This window comes from Eleutherodactylus coqui, chromosome 9 (assembly GCF_035609145.1).
Source record: "Eleutherodactylus coqui strain aEleCoq1 chromosome 9, aEleCoq1.hap1, whole genome shotgun sequence".
Classification (NCBI taxonomy): domain Eukaryota; kingdom Metazoa; phylum Chordata; class Amphibia; order Anura; family Eleutherodactylidae; genus Eleutherodactylus; species Eleutherodactylus coqui.
The window spans coordinates 153,707,780-153,725,424 of NC_089845.1; the positions used below are offsets into that span (position 1 = coordinate 153,707,780).

Genomic DNA, 17,645 nt, shown 5'->3' on the forward strand with positions numbered 1-17,645 from the left:
TTCTATAAGCTATTTGCCGAAGAATTGTCCCCAATAGCCCTAGAAGCATTCAATTCAGTAAACAGAGGATGCCCAGTCCCTAAACAGGCGTTACAAGCCCACATCACCATCATCCTAAAACAGGGAAAGGACCCCTCGGCCTGCGGGAGCTATAGACCGATCTCGCTAATAAATGTAGACATTAAGATGTTTGCCAAACTGATTGCAAATAGACTCCAGGATTTGATCCCTGGCCTGATCCACTTGGAGCAGGTTGGTTTTGTCCCAGGCAGGGAGGCAAGGGACAACACAATCAAGACGATGTCCTTAATTGCCAGGGCCAAGGCAACCAAAACCCCTCTATGCCTCCTATCAATTGACGCGGAAAAAGCGTTCGATAGGGTTGGTTGGCCCTTCCTCTCTGCCACTCTGAGGACAATAGGTATGGGACCCCGGATGCTCCAGTGGATCATGGCCCTTTACCAGGACCCCACGGCCAGGATCCGGGTAAATGGAACCCTCTCCGACCCTTTCAGAGTAAGTAATGGCACAAGACAGGGGTGCCCCCTCTCCCCCTTTCTATACATCCTGACCATGGAGACCCTAGCCAACGCCATCCGAAGCAACAACTCGATAAGAGGCGTGAGAGTGGGTGCCTCAGAACATAAAATCGCTCTATTCGCAGATGACTTGTTGCTGTACTTATCCAACCCCCGAGTCAGCATGCCCGTTCTCCTAAAAGAATTTGATAGGTTTGGAAGAATTAACAATTACAAAGTTAATACACAGAAATCAGAGGCACTAAACATTTCACTTCCGCAGGCCGAGGTATCCCACCTAGAATCAGTTTTCCCCTTCCGTTGGGTTGGGTCTAAAATACCTGGGAGTCACAATCTCTGCAGAGGCGCAATTAATCTTTAAACTAAACTTCGTGCCCTTTATCGAGAAACTCGAAAGAGACCTTAGTAAATGGAGCCCCCTATGCCTATCGTGGAATGGACGAGTCAATGCAATTAAAATGGACATTCTACCCCGTTTCCTATATCTTTGCCAAACAATCCCAATTGGCCTCCCGAGAACATTCTTGAAAAAAATTAGATCACTAATCTCTAACTTCGTATGGAAAGGCCAAAAATCGCGTTTGCGTCAATCACTACTAAAAAAAGGAAAGGAGAAGGGGGGCCTGGGCCTCCCGGACTTTGCCCTATACCATAAGGCCAACATTACTAACTGCATCCTAGACATTCTCAAAAACAGAAGTACAACGCTCTGGGTAGACATAGAGCACACAGGCGAAATAGATGGCCTCTACGGAGCCCCCTGGATACCGCCTAAATGGCTGAAATCGATACCCAACATATCCCCCTTTGGCCTACAACTCCTCAAGACTTGGGCGAATTTCGCCCCCCAGTATAGGCTAGTTTCGGTGCCAGGCCCCCTAACCCCGCTCACAGCAAACACCCAATTTGAAGCCACGATAAGACAGAAGGGTCTGCTGCCCACTACAGAGGATCCAACTCCTAGACTGAGGGAAGTGGTGACGCAGACGGGCCTTAAACCCATGACTGAGATTCTAGGCCAAGCTTCTCCCCAGCCAGGCTCGTGGCTCAAATATCTACAACTGAGAGGGGTTGTGAGCACGCTGACCCCAAAAGAGAACCTTACAGCACCCCTGGCGGAGTTCTAGCAACTCTGCATATCAGACCAAAGCCAGAGGCACATGATCTCTACATTGTACAAGCTATTACTTGATCGGGAGACGGGGGAAGAGACCCCGAACTATAGGGAGGCGTGGGCCCGGGAACTAGGGGAGGACATCACGAAGGAGGACTGGCGTAAAATCTGGGACTTAACCCACAAGCTTTCTACAGCTGGTAAAATACAAGACCTCAACTATAAGATAGTCTCAAGGTGGTACAGGACCCCCGACCAACTACAGAAGATTTTCCCCCAGTCCCCCCCCCCCCCCCCCGAGTGCTGGAGATGCAGCGGGAGCCGAGGCACTATGATCCACATTTGGTGGGGCTGCCGGCCAGTCGCTGACTTATGGGACGAGGTGACAACCCTATATAACCACATCAACCACGCAGGGGTGAGAATGACCCCGAAACTAGCTCTGCTCTCACTGTTCCAGGGCAGCAAGAAAGCTGCAAAAGCTAGTCTTCTAAAACATTTCATAATTGCAATGAGACGACTCGTCCCAAGGCTCTGGCGCTCACCGACGGCCCCAACCAGGGGTATGTGGGTAGAGGAACTTCATACCCTCATGAGGTTTGACGAACTGGGGGCAGAAGACCCTAAGTCGTGGGAAGTCTATTACAGGACATGGCAGCCATGGGTAGCGTTTAGAGGGTCGGATGCCCTTAAACGCTGGGTAGAACGAGGCTCACTAAACTAATTCAGCACCTGGGTTGTTTCATCGAGAACCTCCCTCCCAGAGTTGAACAGTGGCATATACCTCCCCTTCCCCACCATGTTCGTTCCCCCACCCCACCCTCTCTTCCTCCCCCCCTAACTTCCCTTTGTCTACGTCTGAGTTTTTGAGTTTTAGAAAAGACAATTCGAAAGGGAAGATGGTTATATATACTCCCATAAACGCTTTCGAGATCGGGGCAGGTCCCGCGTCTTGAACTCTAGATTAAAGTTGGGGAAAAGTAGAGGACGGATATCGGAGCAAATCGTGAGTGTTAACCATCACCAGAACAAGAGGGTAGCGACGGACACGTCCTCTACCCTAAACCCTCCCCTCTCCCATATTTCCTCATTTGTTCTTCTTTCTATACAGTTCCCACTAGAAAATGTTATTTTATTGATGCAATGATTGAAGCACAACCACTACCTGTTTGAATGTAACCAATAAAACTTATTTGAATCAAAATAATTCTGTAATCACAGGGAATAGATATTTGATTTTGACTGTCACGGTATTGAGGCCTCCGCAATCCCTTGCATGATCGTTAGGAGACATTCTTCTAGTTAAGAACCTTGCGCCAACGGGAGATAAAGATTCATATGAAGCTCCTCTTCAGGTTCTCCTTGATTTAGGTTGACATGGCCTTTGTCGCTGGTAAGAACAAAGGGGTACAGCCAGCCCATAGGTGGAACTGTCCCTGGAAGCAGATCGATGGGGCAATCTTGTGGTCGAAGAGAAGGCAACATTTGTCTATCTTGCTGAACACATCTGTGTAAGGCACCCAGTGCCGACTGGCTGGGTAACTCCTGGAGTACCTGGACCTACTGAGCAGAAACAGAAGTTACGTAATGGGTAGGACAATACAAACCCCAGTGAGCAATTTGACTTGTGTCTCAGTTGATCATTGGAGAGTGTAGAGGAAGTGAAGGGAGACCAAGTAGTAAAGGGTTAATTGACCTGAACAGTACATAAAAAGAAAATGTGTGTATGTAAAAGACCCATTTGGAGGGTCTGTAATGTAGATCACATCAGAAAAAAGTTCTCCATTGACTGAGGTGATTGACAAGGGCTGCTTCAATTTAACAGTAGGAATTTTGTGTTTTGCTACTAAGGCCTGGAGAATGAAATTCCCTACAGGACCTTAGCCCAAGAACTGGATGCCACCGAAAGACACATTAATGGGAGAAAGTACCTTGAAAAGGAATCTTCTTTGCCCGCGGCAGCCTCTACAACTGACCATAGGCATTGGCCTTTCCCTGTTTCGCTGGACCATCATGCACGTGAGGCCCATGGGCACCACAATACATACACAAGTTTCTGGGAACACCTCCTTTCGCTCTTCAGGAGCAAGTCTTATTCTCTCTAGCTCTGTGGGCTTCTCAGATAATCCTAAAGCAAGAGGTTGAAGTGGCTTCCTGGAAAACTGGTGCAAGGAGAAAGAATGCTCTCTTCCTGATTGTTAATGCGGGTGGTGAGAGAGAAAAGATCGTCCAAGTTGGAAGGTAGATCTCTGCTAGCTAATTCTTCCTTGATCTGGCATGAAGGATCTTCCCAAGAATTAACCCTGAGGGCCTTGCTATTCTGTTTCAGCTTAGATACCAGTGTCTGAAACTGGATAGCATACTGACCAACTGACATGGAATCCTGGCGTATCCACAGAAGTGAGCATGCTGAAGAGGAGGCTTCTCCAGGCTCTTTGACGACTGTAGTCAGGAAGAGTTGAAGATTTCCAGTAACTGGATCTCTTGGTTCCCAAAGCCTCTTTAGATATGAGTGACACAAAGAAGGCCACCTTAGCCTTGTCTGTAGGAACCTGTTTGGTTCGTAATTCAAGGCGTATCAACCATTGATTCACAGATCACTGGCAAATCTTCGGCTTGTCTTTATAAAGTAGCAATCGTGGTAGACCTGGACCAGTTCCAACCTGATGACAATTTTAGACCTGGTAAAGGAATTGGCTGTGCTAAGATGTGGGCAAAGACTTTGAGCTATAGTTTGAGCTATGCCTTGCGCCGCAGCTTTGGGTTGTAATAGCAGGATCTAAAGACTCCAAAAGATTTGAGATCTGTTGTATGATCTGAAACATTTTGGCTTGTTGCTCATGTTAACATGCAGCTTCTCTGACTCATGCTTTGTCTGGGAATCAGAAGGATTCATGGCCTGAGCAAATTGTTGAGCAGCAGGCATAGAGCCCACTGTGCCTCTATAGTGATTTGACTTGGACTAGATCTGAAGACAACACCTGAGAAACCTCAGTTTTCACCCTTTACCAAAATCAGGATGTAGTCTTCACTGCAGGGAATTCCAGACTGCTACCCAGAAATAATCTTGGTTAAGAAACAGCTGATTTTACACCCTACATTACTGCGTTATTGTATTTCTGACTGAGTAGTCAGTTGTAGTCAAAGCACAAAACAAAGTTCAAAACTGACTGAGGTTTTTTAGAAGCATGGTAGCAGAGAGTGCAACAACAATAGTCAAGAAATAGAACCAAGGTCAGGACTAGCAGATTTATTACAAAGTTGAGAAGTGAGTTAGGGCAGGGAGTAGACAGAGGAACCGTGGTTAAAAAAGCAAAAACTAGCCAAAGTCATAGGAGGAGAGACCAAGAAACCAAAGGAGGAAAGGCACGGGTCCAAACCAGGAGGGCTGACATAAACATTTTAGCAGCTTTGCACAGTAGAAGACTAATTGCTCAGTGGGGGAAGGTTCCTTAAATAGACTGGAGGCCATCTGGAAAGCTGGGTGCTCGCATTGCCTGTTTAAGAGGCAGACCAAGCAAGCATGTGCACCCTTCAGGCAGAGGTGACAACTGGGATGACGCTGGTCATGGCTGACGGCAAGAGGAGGTAAGAGACACAGTCGTCCACAGACTGTGCTCATAAAGCCCACACACGGGCCACTTGCTGTATACTGATGTGTCCCCTGGACTCATAAGGTAAACAAGATAGTAGTGCAGACCTCTAGGGCTCCTTATTCGGCATGCAATGCATGGCCCATTTTTGGGGGCTCACACCAGAGAAAAGGAAGGGAGAAGAAACAAAAATTATGGATTTGGATTCAACACCTCTTAAGCTGCTTACTGTAGTGTAGTTGGGTGTTCGGAGGTGACAGATTTCTACTTAAAAAAATGTGTTTTTCAACTTAAGGCCAAAGGCATGTGACTACGGTTTTTGATTCCACAGATGGCACACAGCCCAATTATAGTCTATAAGTTTATTCACTTGCACAATTTTTTGCATAGATCAGTGGTCTATGTGAAAAAAATTGCCATGTTCTATTCTCGTTGCTTTTTTCACAGACGAGAATAAGGCATGCAATGTGCAGTGTCTGTGTAGACTAAACGGCACACAGAGTGCTGACTTTCTCTGGTACAATTTGCAGTACAGCCATGTGCCTTTGGCTTAATAGGAATGTTATAAATTTTGCTTTTGGTTAATAATAAAATAGAAAAAAAAAATCACAAAATCCATTTTAATCCCAACAGAAAATCCCAGTAAGAACTCTGAGGGAAACTTATTATCACTAAGTTATAAAGTAGAAGATGAAGATATCCCGCAGCACTCTTCAGGAGAAAACCTCATTCCTCCTAATGTACATCCAGGACTTCACAGCACAGATTTATCATATAATCCTCCAAATCATGAGGAATCTTCTCCTGACCAATCACAGATTGTTACCAAAAGGGCAGGTCCGAAAGCAAAGAAAAAGTCTCACTGTAGTGAGCAATTTACAAATAGTTTAGGTCTTTTTAAACGTCAAAGAATTCGCAAAGGGAAGAAGCGCTATTCCTGCTCATGTTGTGGGAAGTGTTTTACCCGTAAATCAATCCTAGATACACATGAAAGAATTCACACAGGGGAGAAGCCATATTCATGCTCACTTTGTGGGAAATGCTTTACACATAAATCAGGTCTTGATCAACATGAGAGAATTCACACAGGGGAGAAGCCATTTGCATGTCTAGAATGTGGGAAATGTTTTACAGGTAAATCAAATCTTCTTACACATGAGAAAAGTCACACAGGAAAGAAGCCGCATAACTGTTCAGAATGTGAGAAATGTTTTCCGGAAAAATCACAACTTATAAGACATCAGAAAATTCACACAGGGGAAAAGCCATATTCATGTTCAGAATGTGGCAAATGTTTTACAGAAAAATCAAAACTAGGTATACATGAGAGAATTCACACAGGAGAGAAACCATATTCATGTTCAGAGTGTGGAAAATGCTTGAAAAGTAGATTAAGTCTTGTTATACATAAGAGAATTCACACAGGGGAGAAGCCATTTTCATGTTCCGAATGTGGGAAATGCTTTACAAATAAATCACATCTTAATAGGCATAAGCGAATTCACACAGGAGAGAAACCTTTTTCATGTGCAGAATGCGGGAGATGTTTTACAAATAAATCAGATATTATTAGACATAAGAAAATTCATACAGGAGAGAAGTTGTACTTATGCTCACTTTGTGGGAAAAGCTATACACATAAATCAGGCCTTGATCGACATGAGAGAATTCACACAGGGAATAAGCCGTACTCCTGTTCAAAATGTGGGAAATATTTTCATCAAAAATCACAGCTTTTAACACATGAGAGAAGTCACACAGGAGAAAAACCATATTCATGTCCAGAATGTGGGAAATGCTTTACAGATAAATCAAAACTTATGATACACGAGAGAATTCACACAAGAGATTATCGATATCCGTGTTCAGAATGTGGGAAAAATTTCTCACAAAAATCACAACTTATTAGACATGAGAGAATTCATACAGGAGAGAAGCCATATTCATGTTCAGAATGTGGAAAATGCTTTATAGATAAATCGACGCTTGTTATACATGAAAGAAGTCACACAGGAGAGAAGCCATATTCTTGTTCAGAATGCGGGAAATGTTGTACAACTAAATCAGATCTTATCAGACATAAGAGAAGTCACACAGGGGAGAAGCCGTATTCATGTTCACTTTGTGGGAAGTGCTTTACAAATAAATCAAGTGTTTTTGCACATGAGAGAATTCACACAGGGGAGAAACCGTACTCTTGTTCAGAATGTGGGAAGTGTTTTACAGATAAATCAAGTGCCATTAAACATGAGAGAAGTCACACAGGAGAGAAGCCTTTTTGATGTGTATATATAGAAAATCTTTGACAATGAAATCAACTTTTGAGATTTCATGTTCAGAGGAAACCAACCCCCAGCACATGTTCATTATAAGGCCTCATTCACATGCATGTTGTGGTCAGTTTTCTGTACCAGTATTTGTAAGCCACAACTAGAAGTAGGGCCAAAACATGGAAGATGTGCAAATCTTTGCATTATACTTTTCTCTGTGTGCTCCCAATTGTGACTTACAACCATTGAGGAACAAGATGTAGACCAAAATATGCAAATGTAACTGTCTTATATGGCTATGTAAGTTTACATGGAGTGCCCAATATTTTTCTTTGACTGTAGTTGGAGCCTTAGATACTACAGGCTGCACAAACATGTAATATTGATAGGTGGTAGAGTGACTGTACATAAACCTAAAATGACTGATGTTTTACTTTACACACATCACTTTATCGTTGTGGTATCATCCTCAGAATAGGGTTGGTACACGGACTACCTTTCCTGACAGAGCTGTTCAACGATCTCCCATCATCCTGCTCTGAACATTACATATAACACTGTTGTGATGTTAGAATTTTTTTTTTTAATAAAGTGCTTTATTTTGGGCTTTCTCTATGTAAATCCTTTTTTTTCATATACTTGCCGTTTCATGAATAGAGTTCTGTCGAGTTACCTAAAAGACTTTATTTTTCAGCTTTTTTCTTATAAGGTCATATCACTTGGAGGAGAGTGGCAGCTTTGCTCACAAGACACGGGGGATACATTCATAAAACATTTTATGCCAGTTTCTGGTGTAAAAGTCATAATTTTTAGTGCGAGTGGGGATTTGTGTAAAAAAAAGTGTTACTTTTTGTTGTCTGCGCCTACCCTCTGCCACTGTTTTAAAAAGGGGGGTGTAAGCACTCTGGATCCACACATTTATACATAATTTATACCAGAAACTGCCGTAAATTATACCAGGGATGAATGCCAGACTGGATCTGGTGTACTCTTCTGCTTAGGTGCATGGAGGAGCTAAGATGTGCCTAATACACGAAGAGCTCATGCACCTCTTCAGATATTAGGAGAACTATGCACCGACGGAAATAATAAGACCAGCATTTAAAATTTGTTCCCACATAAGTCGTAAGGGCTGTTCTGGTGATTTTTTAATTAATTCATTATGTAGCTATTCCCTCAGTATATACATGTGAGCTCATATTACCTTGGTTATTTATTCTCTTCTATCTGAAACTCCTGGCCTCCTCCTCCTCAGATGGTCATTGGATCTGAATTCTGACCAGCTCAGATCTACTTGGGGTTATGTTGTCTGAAGCTAGTTAGTTTCACAGTCCGTGTTGCTGTCTAGGCAGGTAATATGGTAAGGTCCATATAACACCATAACACAGACACTCCTGTGACAGTTACTGATAATCATCACACTGCTCCTGTTATAATAAAGGAGATCACAGCTCATCCTCCTTGAATACTTTTGGGCTGTAGCTTATTCAGGTGAATATAAAAGGTAATGATAACACTGGTCAACAGTGAAACATTTTCCGACTTAAAAATAGGTATTTCTTAGTCATTTCATCATGGAAGAAACGAAAATGAGATTGAAAACTTTGAGATTGACTCTTGCCCATTTAAATTAAATATATGTACCTTTATTCAGATCCACAGGGTTACATAAGTGAAATCATTAAATAAACAAAAGTGTACATATAGTAAAATAGTTGACTAACTAAAAAGTAAAGCAGATACCGCAATGCTTAAATCTTAGAATTGATATGTATATATTACAATAAAAAAATGCAATTAAGTGTTTAACTACTTCAGGGTCATGAGAAAGCAGCATGGGATGCATTTAACCCTTTCCAATCCACTGTCTGATGTCTAAAGACATTCTGATTGAAGCTTGTGTAGCTCCGATGTCGGAAGACGTCCGGCAGGGTATTGTTACTGTATATTACTGGTGGCTCTGTTGTCGGGGGCCTCTCCAACATGTCAGATACCACAGTACTGGCTCTAGCCAGCAGATAATGTCATTGTATAATGGCAGAAAGAGTGAACCCCCTAGGAAACCCTGAATCCAAAATTGGATTGCAAAGGGTTAAAGATGTGCATGGCTACTATGTTGAGTTTGTGAATAAACTAGAAAAGCACCATTGATTAGGTTGCAACACGTCACTCAAAATTAGAGATGAGCGAGTATACTCGAGCGAGCATTGCTTTTAGCGAGTATCTCCCCGCTCGAGACTGCAGGTTCGGCTGCCGGCGCGGGGGAGCGGTGAGTAGCAGCTGTAAGCAGGAGGGAGCAGGGGGGAGAGAGGGAGAGCGCGATCTCCCCTCCGTTCCGCCCCGCTCTCCCCCGCAGCTCCATGCCCGCTGCCGGCACCCGAACTTGCAGTCTCGAGCGGGGGAGATACTCGCTAAAGGCAATGCTCGCTCGAGCAATTGCCTTTAGCGAGTATACTCGCTCATCTTTACTCAAAATCCATTTCCTACATTCTCACCTGGATTTCTTCACTGACAACTGCGGTGCCGCGAGTAACGAACACGGAGAGCGATTCCATCAGGGTATATCGAAAATGGAAGAAAGGTATCTGGGAAGATGGAAGCTTCTCTGCTTGCGGACTACTGCTGGAGAGTGACAAGAGACGCCCCAGGAAAGGAGTGCAAGCGACTAGCAAAAACAATCTGTTCACATGATGACTCCCCTTTTTTTAAGTTAAAGGGGTTGTCCCGCGCCGAAACGGGTTTTTTTTTTTTTCAATAGCCGGCGCGAGACAAACCCGATGCAGGGGTTAAAAAAAAAAACGGATAGTACTTACCTGAATCCCCGCGCTCCGGTGACTTCTTACTTACCTTGCGAAGATGGCCGCCGGGATCTTCACCCACGGTGGACCGCAGGTCTTCTCCCATGGTGCACCGTGGGCTCTGTGCGTTCCATTGCCGAATCCAGCCTCCTGATTGGCTGAAATCGGCACACGTGACGGGGCGGAGCTACGAGGAGCAGCTCTCCAGCACGAGCGGCCCCATTCAGAAGGGAGAAGACCGGACTGCGCAAGCGCGTCTAATCGGGAGATTAGACGCTGAAATTAGACGGTACCATGAAGACGAGGACGCTAGCAACGGAACAGGTAAGTGAATAACTTCTGTATGGCTCATAATTAATGCACAATGTATATTACAAAGTGCATTAATATGGCCATACAGAAGTGTATACCCCCACTTGCTTTCGCGGGACAACCCCTTTAATGTATCTATAAAACCAGAGTTAGACCTACTAAACAAAATAGAATGTCACATTAATTTTCCTTGACCCAAAATTAGGTTAGTTTCGTTATTTTGAGAAAAGAAAGAACTTCAAAGCTTATTTTTAATATTTTGATTTGAGATTAGTATATCTTAAAAACCAGAGCTAATAAACATACTCATGTTTCTCGACCCACAATTAAGGTAGTTTAACTGTTTTGAGAAAGTAAACATTTTTAAAGTGCATTTTTGTTGTCCGGTGAAATTAAGCGGTCCCCCTCCCCCCGCAGCCCAGCAGAAATAGTACAGCCTCTAGCTAATGCATCATAGGATAGATTTGAAGATAAAAAATCTTAGCCTAAAGATGGTGACTGATAAGCATCAGACGGGAGGCTGTCCTGCATGGAAGTGACTGCAATACACACAGGAGACCTTCAGAGTGTGACAGGCAATCAGGTGAGGGTGGCAGGCATGGGAAAATGTGTTTTTGCTGGAGTGCCCTTTAAAAGAAGGAATCTGTAAATTAATGTTATTTTGTTGCTAAAAAATTTTTTGAACTGCCTATATGTTACTGATGATCACACCCTAAAATGACTGTTCTACAAATTTTGAGGTCTTACTGTAAAGAACCAGCTATTGAGGTGACTATTCTGCAAATTAATAACTGTTACTTTAAAGGGGTTCTATCAGGAAAATAAAAAAAATTATACTCACCTGTGCCTTACGGAGCGGTTCACCAGGAAGCTGCTGGTCTTCTCCTGTCCCTCCGGCAGCCTTTCCATCTTAGGGCAGAAGCTGGAAAAGTTCCAGCTTCCGCCCCTGCTTCGACCATGCCGGACAGCAAGCACTGCCGCCCGAGTCAGTGGTCAACGCGTCACCTACTGATTGACCTGGCGCATCTAACCTCTGACATCCTTGAAGAGTTGATGGCGAGTGGGCATGCGTCTCCCTTCCAGGCGCGCTTGCACATTTGCCGTCGACTCTCCAAGGACGTCGGAGGTTAGATGCGGCCAGGTCGATGAGAACGTGCAGGAGCCACTGGGAGATGAGCCCTCATGCGCCAGGTAAACAACAGAGGGAATAAGTACAGCGCGATTAGGTAAGTTTACTTTGTTTTTTTAACTCTTTACTTTCCACAAGTTAGACTGTTCAGGGATGCAGGTGAGTATAAATTTTTTAATTTTGCTGACAGAACCCCTATAAAGACCAAGCTCCTGTGGTAACTACTCTTGAAATTCTCAGCTCTTATTACATGGAGCCAGCTCTTGAGGTGACTGCTCTATAGATTCACAGCTCTTGCTGTGAAGAACCAGCACCTTAGGTGACTTTTCCTGATTAACAGCTTATGGTAAAGAAGCCTTGTTGCCTCTAGAGAATGGACCTTTTTCCTGCAGATTGCAGGGAGCTCCTAGTCTTCTGAGGGAGGTTTGGATGGATCAGTGTTTTACCATATTTTTTGTATGGGACACTTATACAGCTCCACCATGTCGCCGTGATTAACCTGATATATTCCTGATAAGGGATATCTCATCTCAAGACTAAATAAATTCTTTTACTTTTTCCTCATAATTAAGGGTACTTTTACATGGGCCAAAAGAGCAACTAGACTTGTGCCTTGTAAACACGGGACCCAACAGGGCCAGTGAGTAAGAGCTGCTCACTTGTTGGAGTTGCTTAGTTTTTAGCTCACCTAAAAACCAAAGTACTATCAACCGGTTTAGACAGGCATAAAGATTAGTGCGGCGTCATGCGAAATACGCCGCTCCCCTCTAGGCACCAGTTCATAGAAATAATCTTAAGGTCAGAAAAAATATATTAAGAAGAAAAACTAAGCTAATTGGAAGATCCTAGGGTATTTTTACACGGGATGACTGTCGAGTACCCAACAGTTGTCCAAATAATTATTGCTCCTGTGCTTTCACGCGGGAAGGATAATTGCTGACTGAATGGAGGCAGAGAGCATCAGAGGTCTCCTCTGGCCACCTACCTCCATTTAGAGTATATGGGTAGTCGTTCATACTCTGAATGGAGGTGGGTGGCCGGAAGAGACCTCCGGTGCGCTCTGACTGCATTCACTGAGCAATTTTTCTTTCTGTGTGAAAACACAGGAGCGATAATCATCCACTATACCAGTCAATGAGAACAACTGAACAATTCGTGTTTAATCTGAATGATTAGGGAATGAGCCAATAATGATTTTTATGCTTGTTCATCGTTCATTCGTTGGCCATGTTTACACTGAGCGATAGTTCAAATTCAAATTGTTCAATGAATTGTTTTGACCGTTAATCTGATTGCGGGAATCTGAACGATTTGTCAGGATGGTTTCGCATCTGCACTCGGGGTTCTGCGTTCCTTCTCTGTTTGGAGAGCAGGAAAGGGGAATTCCCATGGCTGAATGGCTCCGTCTTAGGACTTACCTGAACAGCACCGATGGGACCCCATTAACTATTAGGAGTCCTTTTGCTTTCTGCTCAGCTGCCTGGATTTTAGCCATAAGAAAAAATGCTGCATGCAGTGCTTTTTCTTCTGCTATCTTCTGCCGGATCTGCAACGGAACCTCCAACTACAGGTTCCAGCACAGATGTGAAACCACCCCCTCAGCCCGTGTAAAAGGGCCCCAAGTCATTGAGTCAGCATAGTGAAAAGATGACGACGAGCTGCAAGATAAAGCTTTAAAGCCAATTTATAGCTTCTACAGCGATAAAATCACAAAAAATATAGTTTGTTTTCCTGCCTGAAGAAATCATCAGTGTGCGTATATAATAATAATCTTTATTTGTAAAGCGCCAACTTATTCCACAGCGCTTTCAGGCATAGGAGAAACACAGACAATACAACAATTACATGTGATATACAATCAGTTTGAAACAAACCGGGTAGGGGTGGTACAGGAGGTACGGGGTGAGGCATGGGGGGAACACAGGCAGTATGGGAATTACATGTGGAAATCGGTTATTAGAAAGTAAATGGTGTGGAATGCGATAAGGTGTGGGGTGCCATAGGAAGAGGCAGGTGGACTAGGTCAGGAGAATTGGTATGCCTCCCTGAAGAGTTGAGTTTTTAAGGTGCATCTGAAATTTCGTGCATTGGGAATTGTCTGGATGCCTTGGGGTAGAGCGTTCCAGAGGGCGGGTGCTGCTCTGGTGAAGTCCTGTAGGCGAGTGTGTGAGGTTCGTATTACAGGGGTGTTTAGTCTGAGTGTGTTAGCGGATCGGAGTGTGCAGGCTGGGTGATGTACTGACAGGAGGGAGGCGTTGTACGGTGGTGTAGCGCCATGAAGAGCTTTGTGGGTGAGGGTGAGGAGTTTAAATTTAGTTCTGCAGTGGATGGGCAGCCAATGCAGTGATTGGCATAGTTCAGAGGCGTCTGAGTAACGGCTGGATAGAAAAATGCGCCTAGCTGCCGTATTTAGTATATATTGGATTGGAGCGAGTCTGCTGCGGAGAAGGGCAATGAATAGCGCGTTGCAGTAGTCGAGTCGGGAGTGGATGAGGGCAACAATGAGTGTCTTTAGCGTGTCCGTGGTGAGGAACGGCAGGATTTTAGCAATATTTCTGAGGTGCATGTGGCACCTTTGGGTCAGAGATTGAATGTGGGGGTTAAAGGAGAGGTCAGAGTCCAGTGTGACCACAAGCCAGCAGGCATGCTGTATTGGGGTTATAATGGTGTCAGACACTGGAATGGAGATGTTGAGGGGAGGTCGGTTGGAAGGCGGAAAGATGAAAAGGTCAGTTTTAGGGAGGTTAAGTTTGAGAAAAAGGGAGGACATAGTATTAGAGACAGCGGACAGACAGTCGGTGATATTTTGGAGAAAAGGTTCAGAGATCTCACAGGAAGAAGTGTATAGTTGGGTGTTGTCAGTGCGGAGATGGTATTGGAGTCCGAATATGAGGATGGTTTGTCCAATTGGGGCTGTGTAGATAGAGAAGGGGACCAAGGACCGAGCCCTGCGGTACCCCGAGAGGAAGTGGAGAGGAGATAGAGCCAGTGAAGGAGATGCCGAAAGAAAGGTAGGAGAAGAACCAAGCCGATAGAGCGGAGCATAGTGAGAAGGAGGTCATGGTCAACAGTGTCAAATGCAGCAGAGAGGTCAACAAGGATTAGTAGGCAGTAGTTGCCTCTCGACTTTGCCATCATCAGGTTATTTGATACTTTTGTGAGGGCGGTTTCGGTCGAGTATAGAGAGCGGAAACCAGACTGGAGGATGTCGAGGAGAATTGTCAGAGAGAAAGCGTGTGAAGCGGGAGTAGACGAGGTGTTCTAGTAATTTGGAGATGAAGGGGAGGTTTGAGACGAGTCGGTAGTTGGTGGCATCAATTGGGTGAAGGGTTGTTTTTTTCAGCAGAGGGGATATGATAGAGTGTTTAAATGTGGAGGGGAAGGTGCCAGAGGTTAGGTAGAGGTTGCAGATGGTGATGAGGTGAGTAATGAGAGCTGGGGAAAGGGACCGGAGGGGTGGAGAGGGTCGCTAGCTCAGGTGGTGGGGCAAGCAGCGGAAAGTAGCCTGGAGACTTCTTCCTCTGTCACTGGTTCTAACATAGAAAGTGAGTGGGTGCTGGATGCAGTCCTGAGGAGACTGGGATCGGGGCTAGCCGTGCAGTTTTTGGAGATTTCTTTTCGGATGTTGCCGATTTTTTTCTTTGAAATAGGCGGCTAGTTCTCCAGTACTGAGATCCGTCACAGGGGCCTGTTCTTTGGTTCTGAGGAGGGAGTGGAAGGTGTCAAAGAGTCATTTGGGGTTGTGGGATAGTGAGGATACAAGGGAGGTGAAATGAACTGTGGTGAAGGGCTAGATTATAAGTTTTCAGCATGAATTTGAAGTGCAGCAAATCTGCAGGCAGCTTTGATTTTTTCCACAGCCGCTTGGTGCACCTATAGCACCACCAAATGAAGCGCCTCTGGGACGTGAGCCAAGGTTGCCGTGGTCTGCGGTTGAAGGCTTGGGTCACGGGTGGTGCTGCTTTGTCCAGGACATGTCTGAGGGTGGTGTGGTAGTGTTTGGCTGCCAGGTTAGGGCAGGGAAGGAGAGAGAAAGGGGGCAGGGAGGACTGAATGGTCTCGGCGAACTGTTGGTTGCGGACAGACTGGAGTTCCTAAAGGTGCGATAGATAGGAGGGTCACGGGAGATGCTAGGGTGCCTGATGGAGAAAGGGAGGAGGTTGTGATCTGAGAGTGGAAGGGGGGAGTTAGTAAAGTGAGATACAGAGCAGAGACGGAGGAAGATTAAATCGAGAGTGTTGCCGTCTTTGTGCGTGGGGGAGTCTGGATTTGTGATAGGCTGAGGGAGGAGGTAAGCGTTAAAAGCCGGGAGGCAGATGAGCAGCTGGGGTCGTTAGTAGGGATATTGAAATTGCCAAGGATGAGGGTTGGGATTTCACAGGATAGGAAGTGGGGGAGCCAGGCAGCAAAGTGGTCTAGGAACAGGCGGGCGGGACCTGGGGGGCGGTAAATAACTGCGACACGCAGGGACAGTGGGTGGAAGAATCGTAGAGTGTGGACTTTGAATGCCTGGAAGGAGAGCGAGGGAGCCAAGGGAATGACCTGGAAGGTATAGTTCGGCGACAGGAGGATGCCTACTCCTTCGCCGTGGCTGTCATCCGATCTGGGTATCAATAGCTAGAGCTCAGACTACCACAGCATAGATCCTTATAGCAAGCTAGCAGTCCACTTCAGTATCACTCCCATCCACTCTGTCTGTGTAGTGTCTGAAGAGAACACAGCACAGTCTTTTCAAGGTGAAGATCTGGTTCACAATCCACAGTCTAGTGAGAAGGAGAAAGCTCTGCTAAGCCTACTTGGAGGTTTAGAGAAAATCTAAAACATGAACTCTCTTCTAATGTTTCAAACTTAAAGCAAAAATTTCTGCCTCATATCTCCACCATGTCTCAGACTGCTTCTAATGGGTCATCACTAGAAGAGTCCTTAGGAAAGCTTTATAGAGTATATAGACTCTATACTATGAAAAACTAGTAATGCATTGGCATTTTGCAGAAACCTAATACTCAAGATTTGTTTGAAGAACTGCTAAGCTTCCAACATCTTAATTCAGAACAAGATAGCTTAGTATGCAGAATTTAGTTAGAAAGAGAAGCAAGAATCGTTCAAGTACTTTAAACTTCTCACATTTCCAGGTCCACAATGTGTTCCAAACACTCATCTAAGTCACAATCTTCAAAATACTCTACATTTAGTGAACAGCTTTTAAGAGCACATGAGAAGTAGAGGCCAGTAAAATACAGGCCACCCTGGCACAAAAGAAAGCAGAGATGTAACGGAGTGCAGCAGCCGAAGGAGCAGAAGGGGGACATGAAAAAGCAGAACTTAAATCACTAGACAAACAATGTGAGCATGCTATGGCCATAGCAAGATTAATGGACTTAAAAATAGCTGCCACTAGAAGTGAGAAAGACAGCATAAGTTTAAAAGTGAAGCCAATGCAGAGGATCCTCCGAAGCACAATACAGACTGTGTGTTGAGTTCAAACATTGGACCTATGATTACCAAAATTGTTCCTGGAAGTGCAGGCATTTCTCCAGTGCAACAGGGCAGATTCCTCTCTAGCACCCTGCATCCAAGGTCAGTACAACAACCTACCTATTTCTCATCTTGATCTTTCTTCACATACCACTGGGTTCCAAAGCATTGCACCTCAGCAAGTTCAATTTATGGATGTCCGAGTTCAAACTAATATGTCATCAGGTTACCAAACCCCCAGCTACGCCTTAGTTCAAGATCGATGAGTGCTAAGGCTTATGAACTTTAAACTGGCTCCAGGGTTGACTACCTGTGCAGCACCATATTTCCTTACATCTTTTAGCCAGAACATAGTAAGCAACATGATCAGCACTGCTCAACCAACAATTCCCTGTCCAAAACAAGAGAAAACAGA

The 17,645-nt window shown here is 44.7% G+C and overlaps 1 protein-coding gene across 1 annotated transcript in view; it reads left to right on the forward strand.

Moving 5' to 3' along the window:
* LOC136578537 (zinc finger protein 271-like) overlaps positions 1 to 8,122 on the forward strand; it is a 49,270-nt gene extending 41,148 nt beyond the window's left edge. Inside the window, exon 9 of the mRNA XM_066578673.1 lies at positions 5,880 to 8,122. Within this exon, the coding sequence (XP_066434770.1) occupies positions 5,880 to 7,528 (1,649 nt within the window). The 3' untranslated portion in view covers positions 7,529 to 8,122. The remainder of the gene's footprint in view (positions 1 to 5,879) is intronic.
* The last annotated feature ends 9,523 nt before the right edge of the window (positions 8,123 to 17,645 follow it).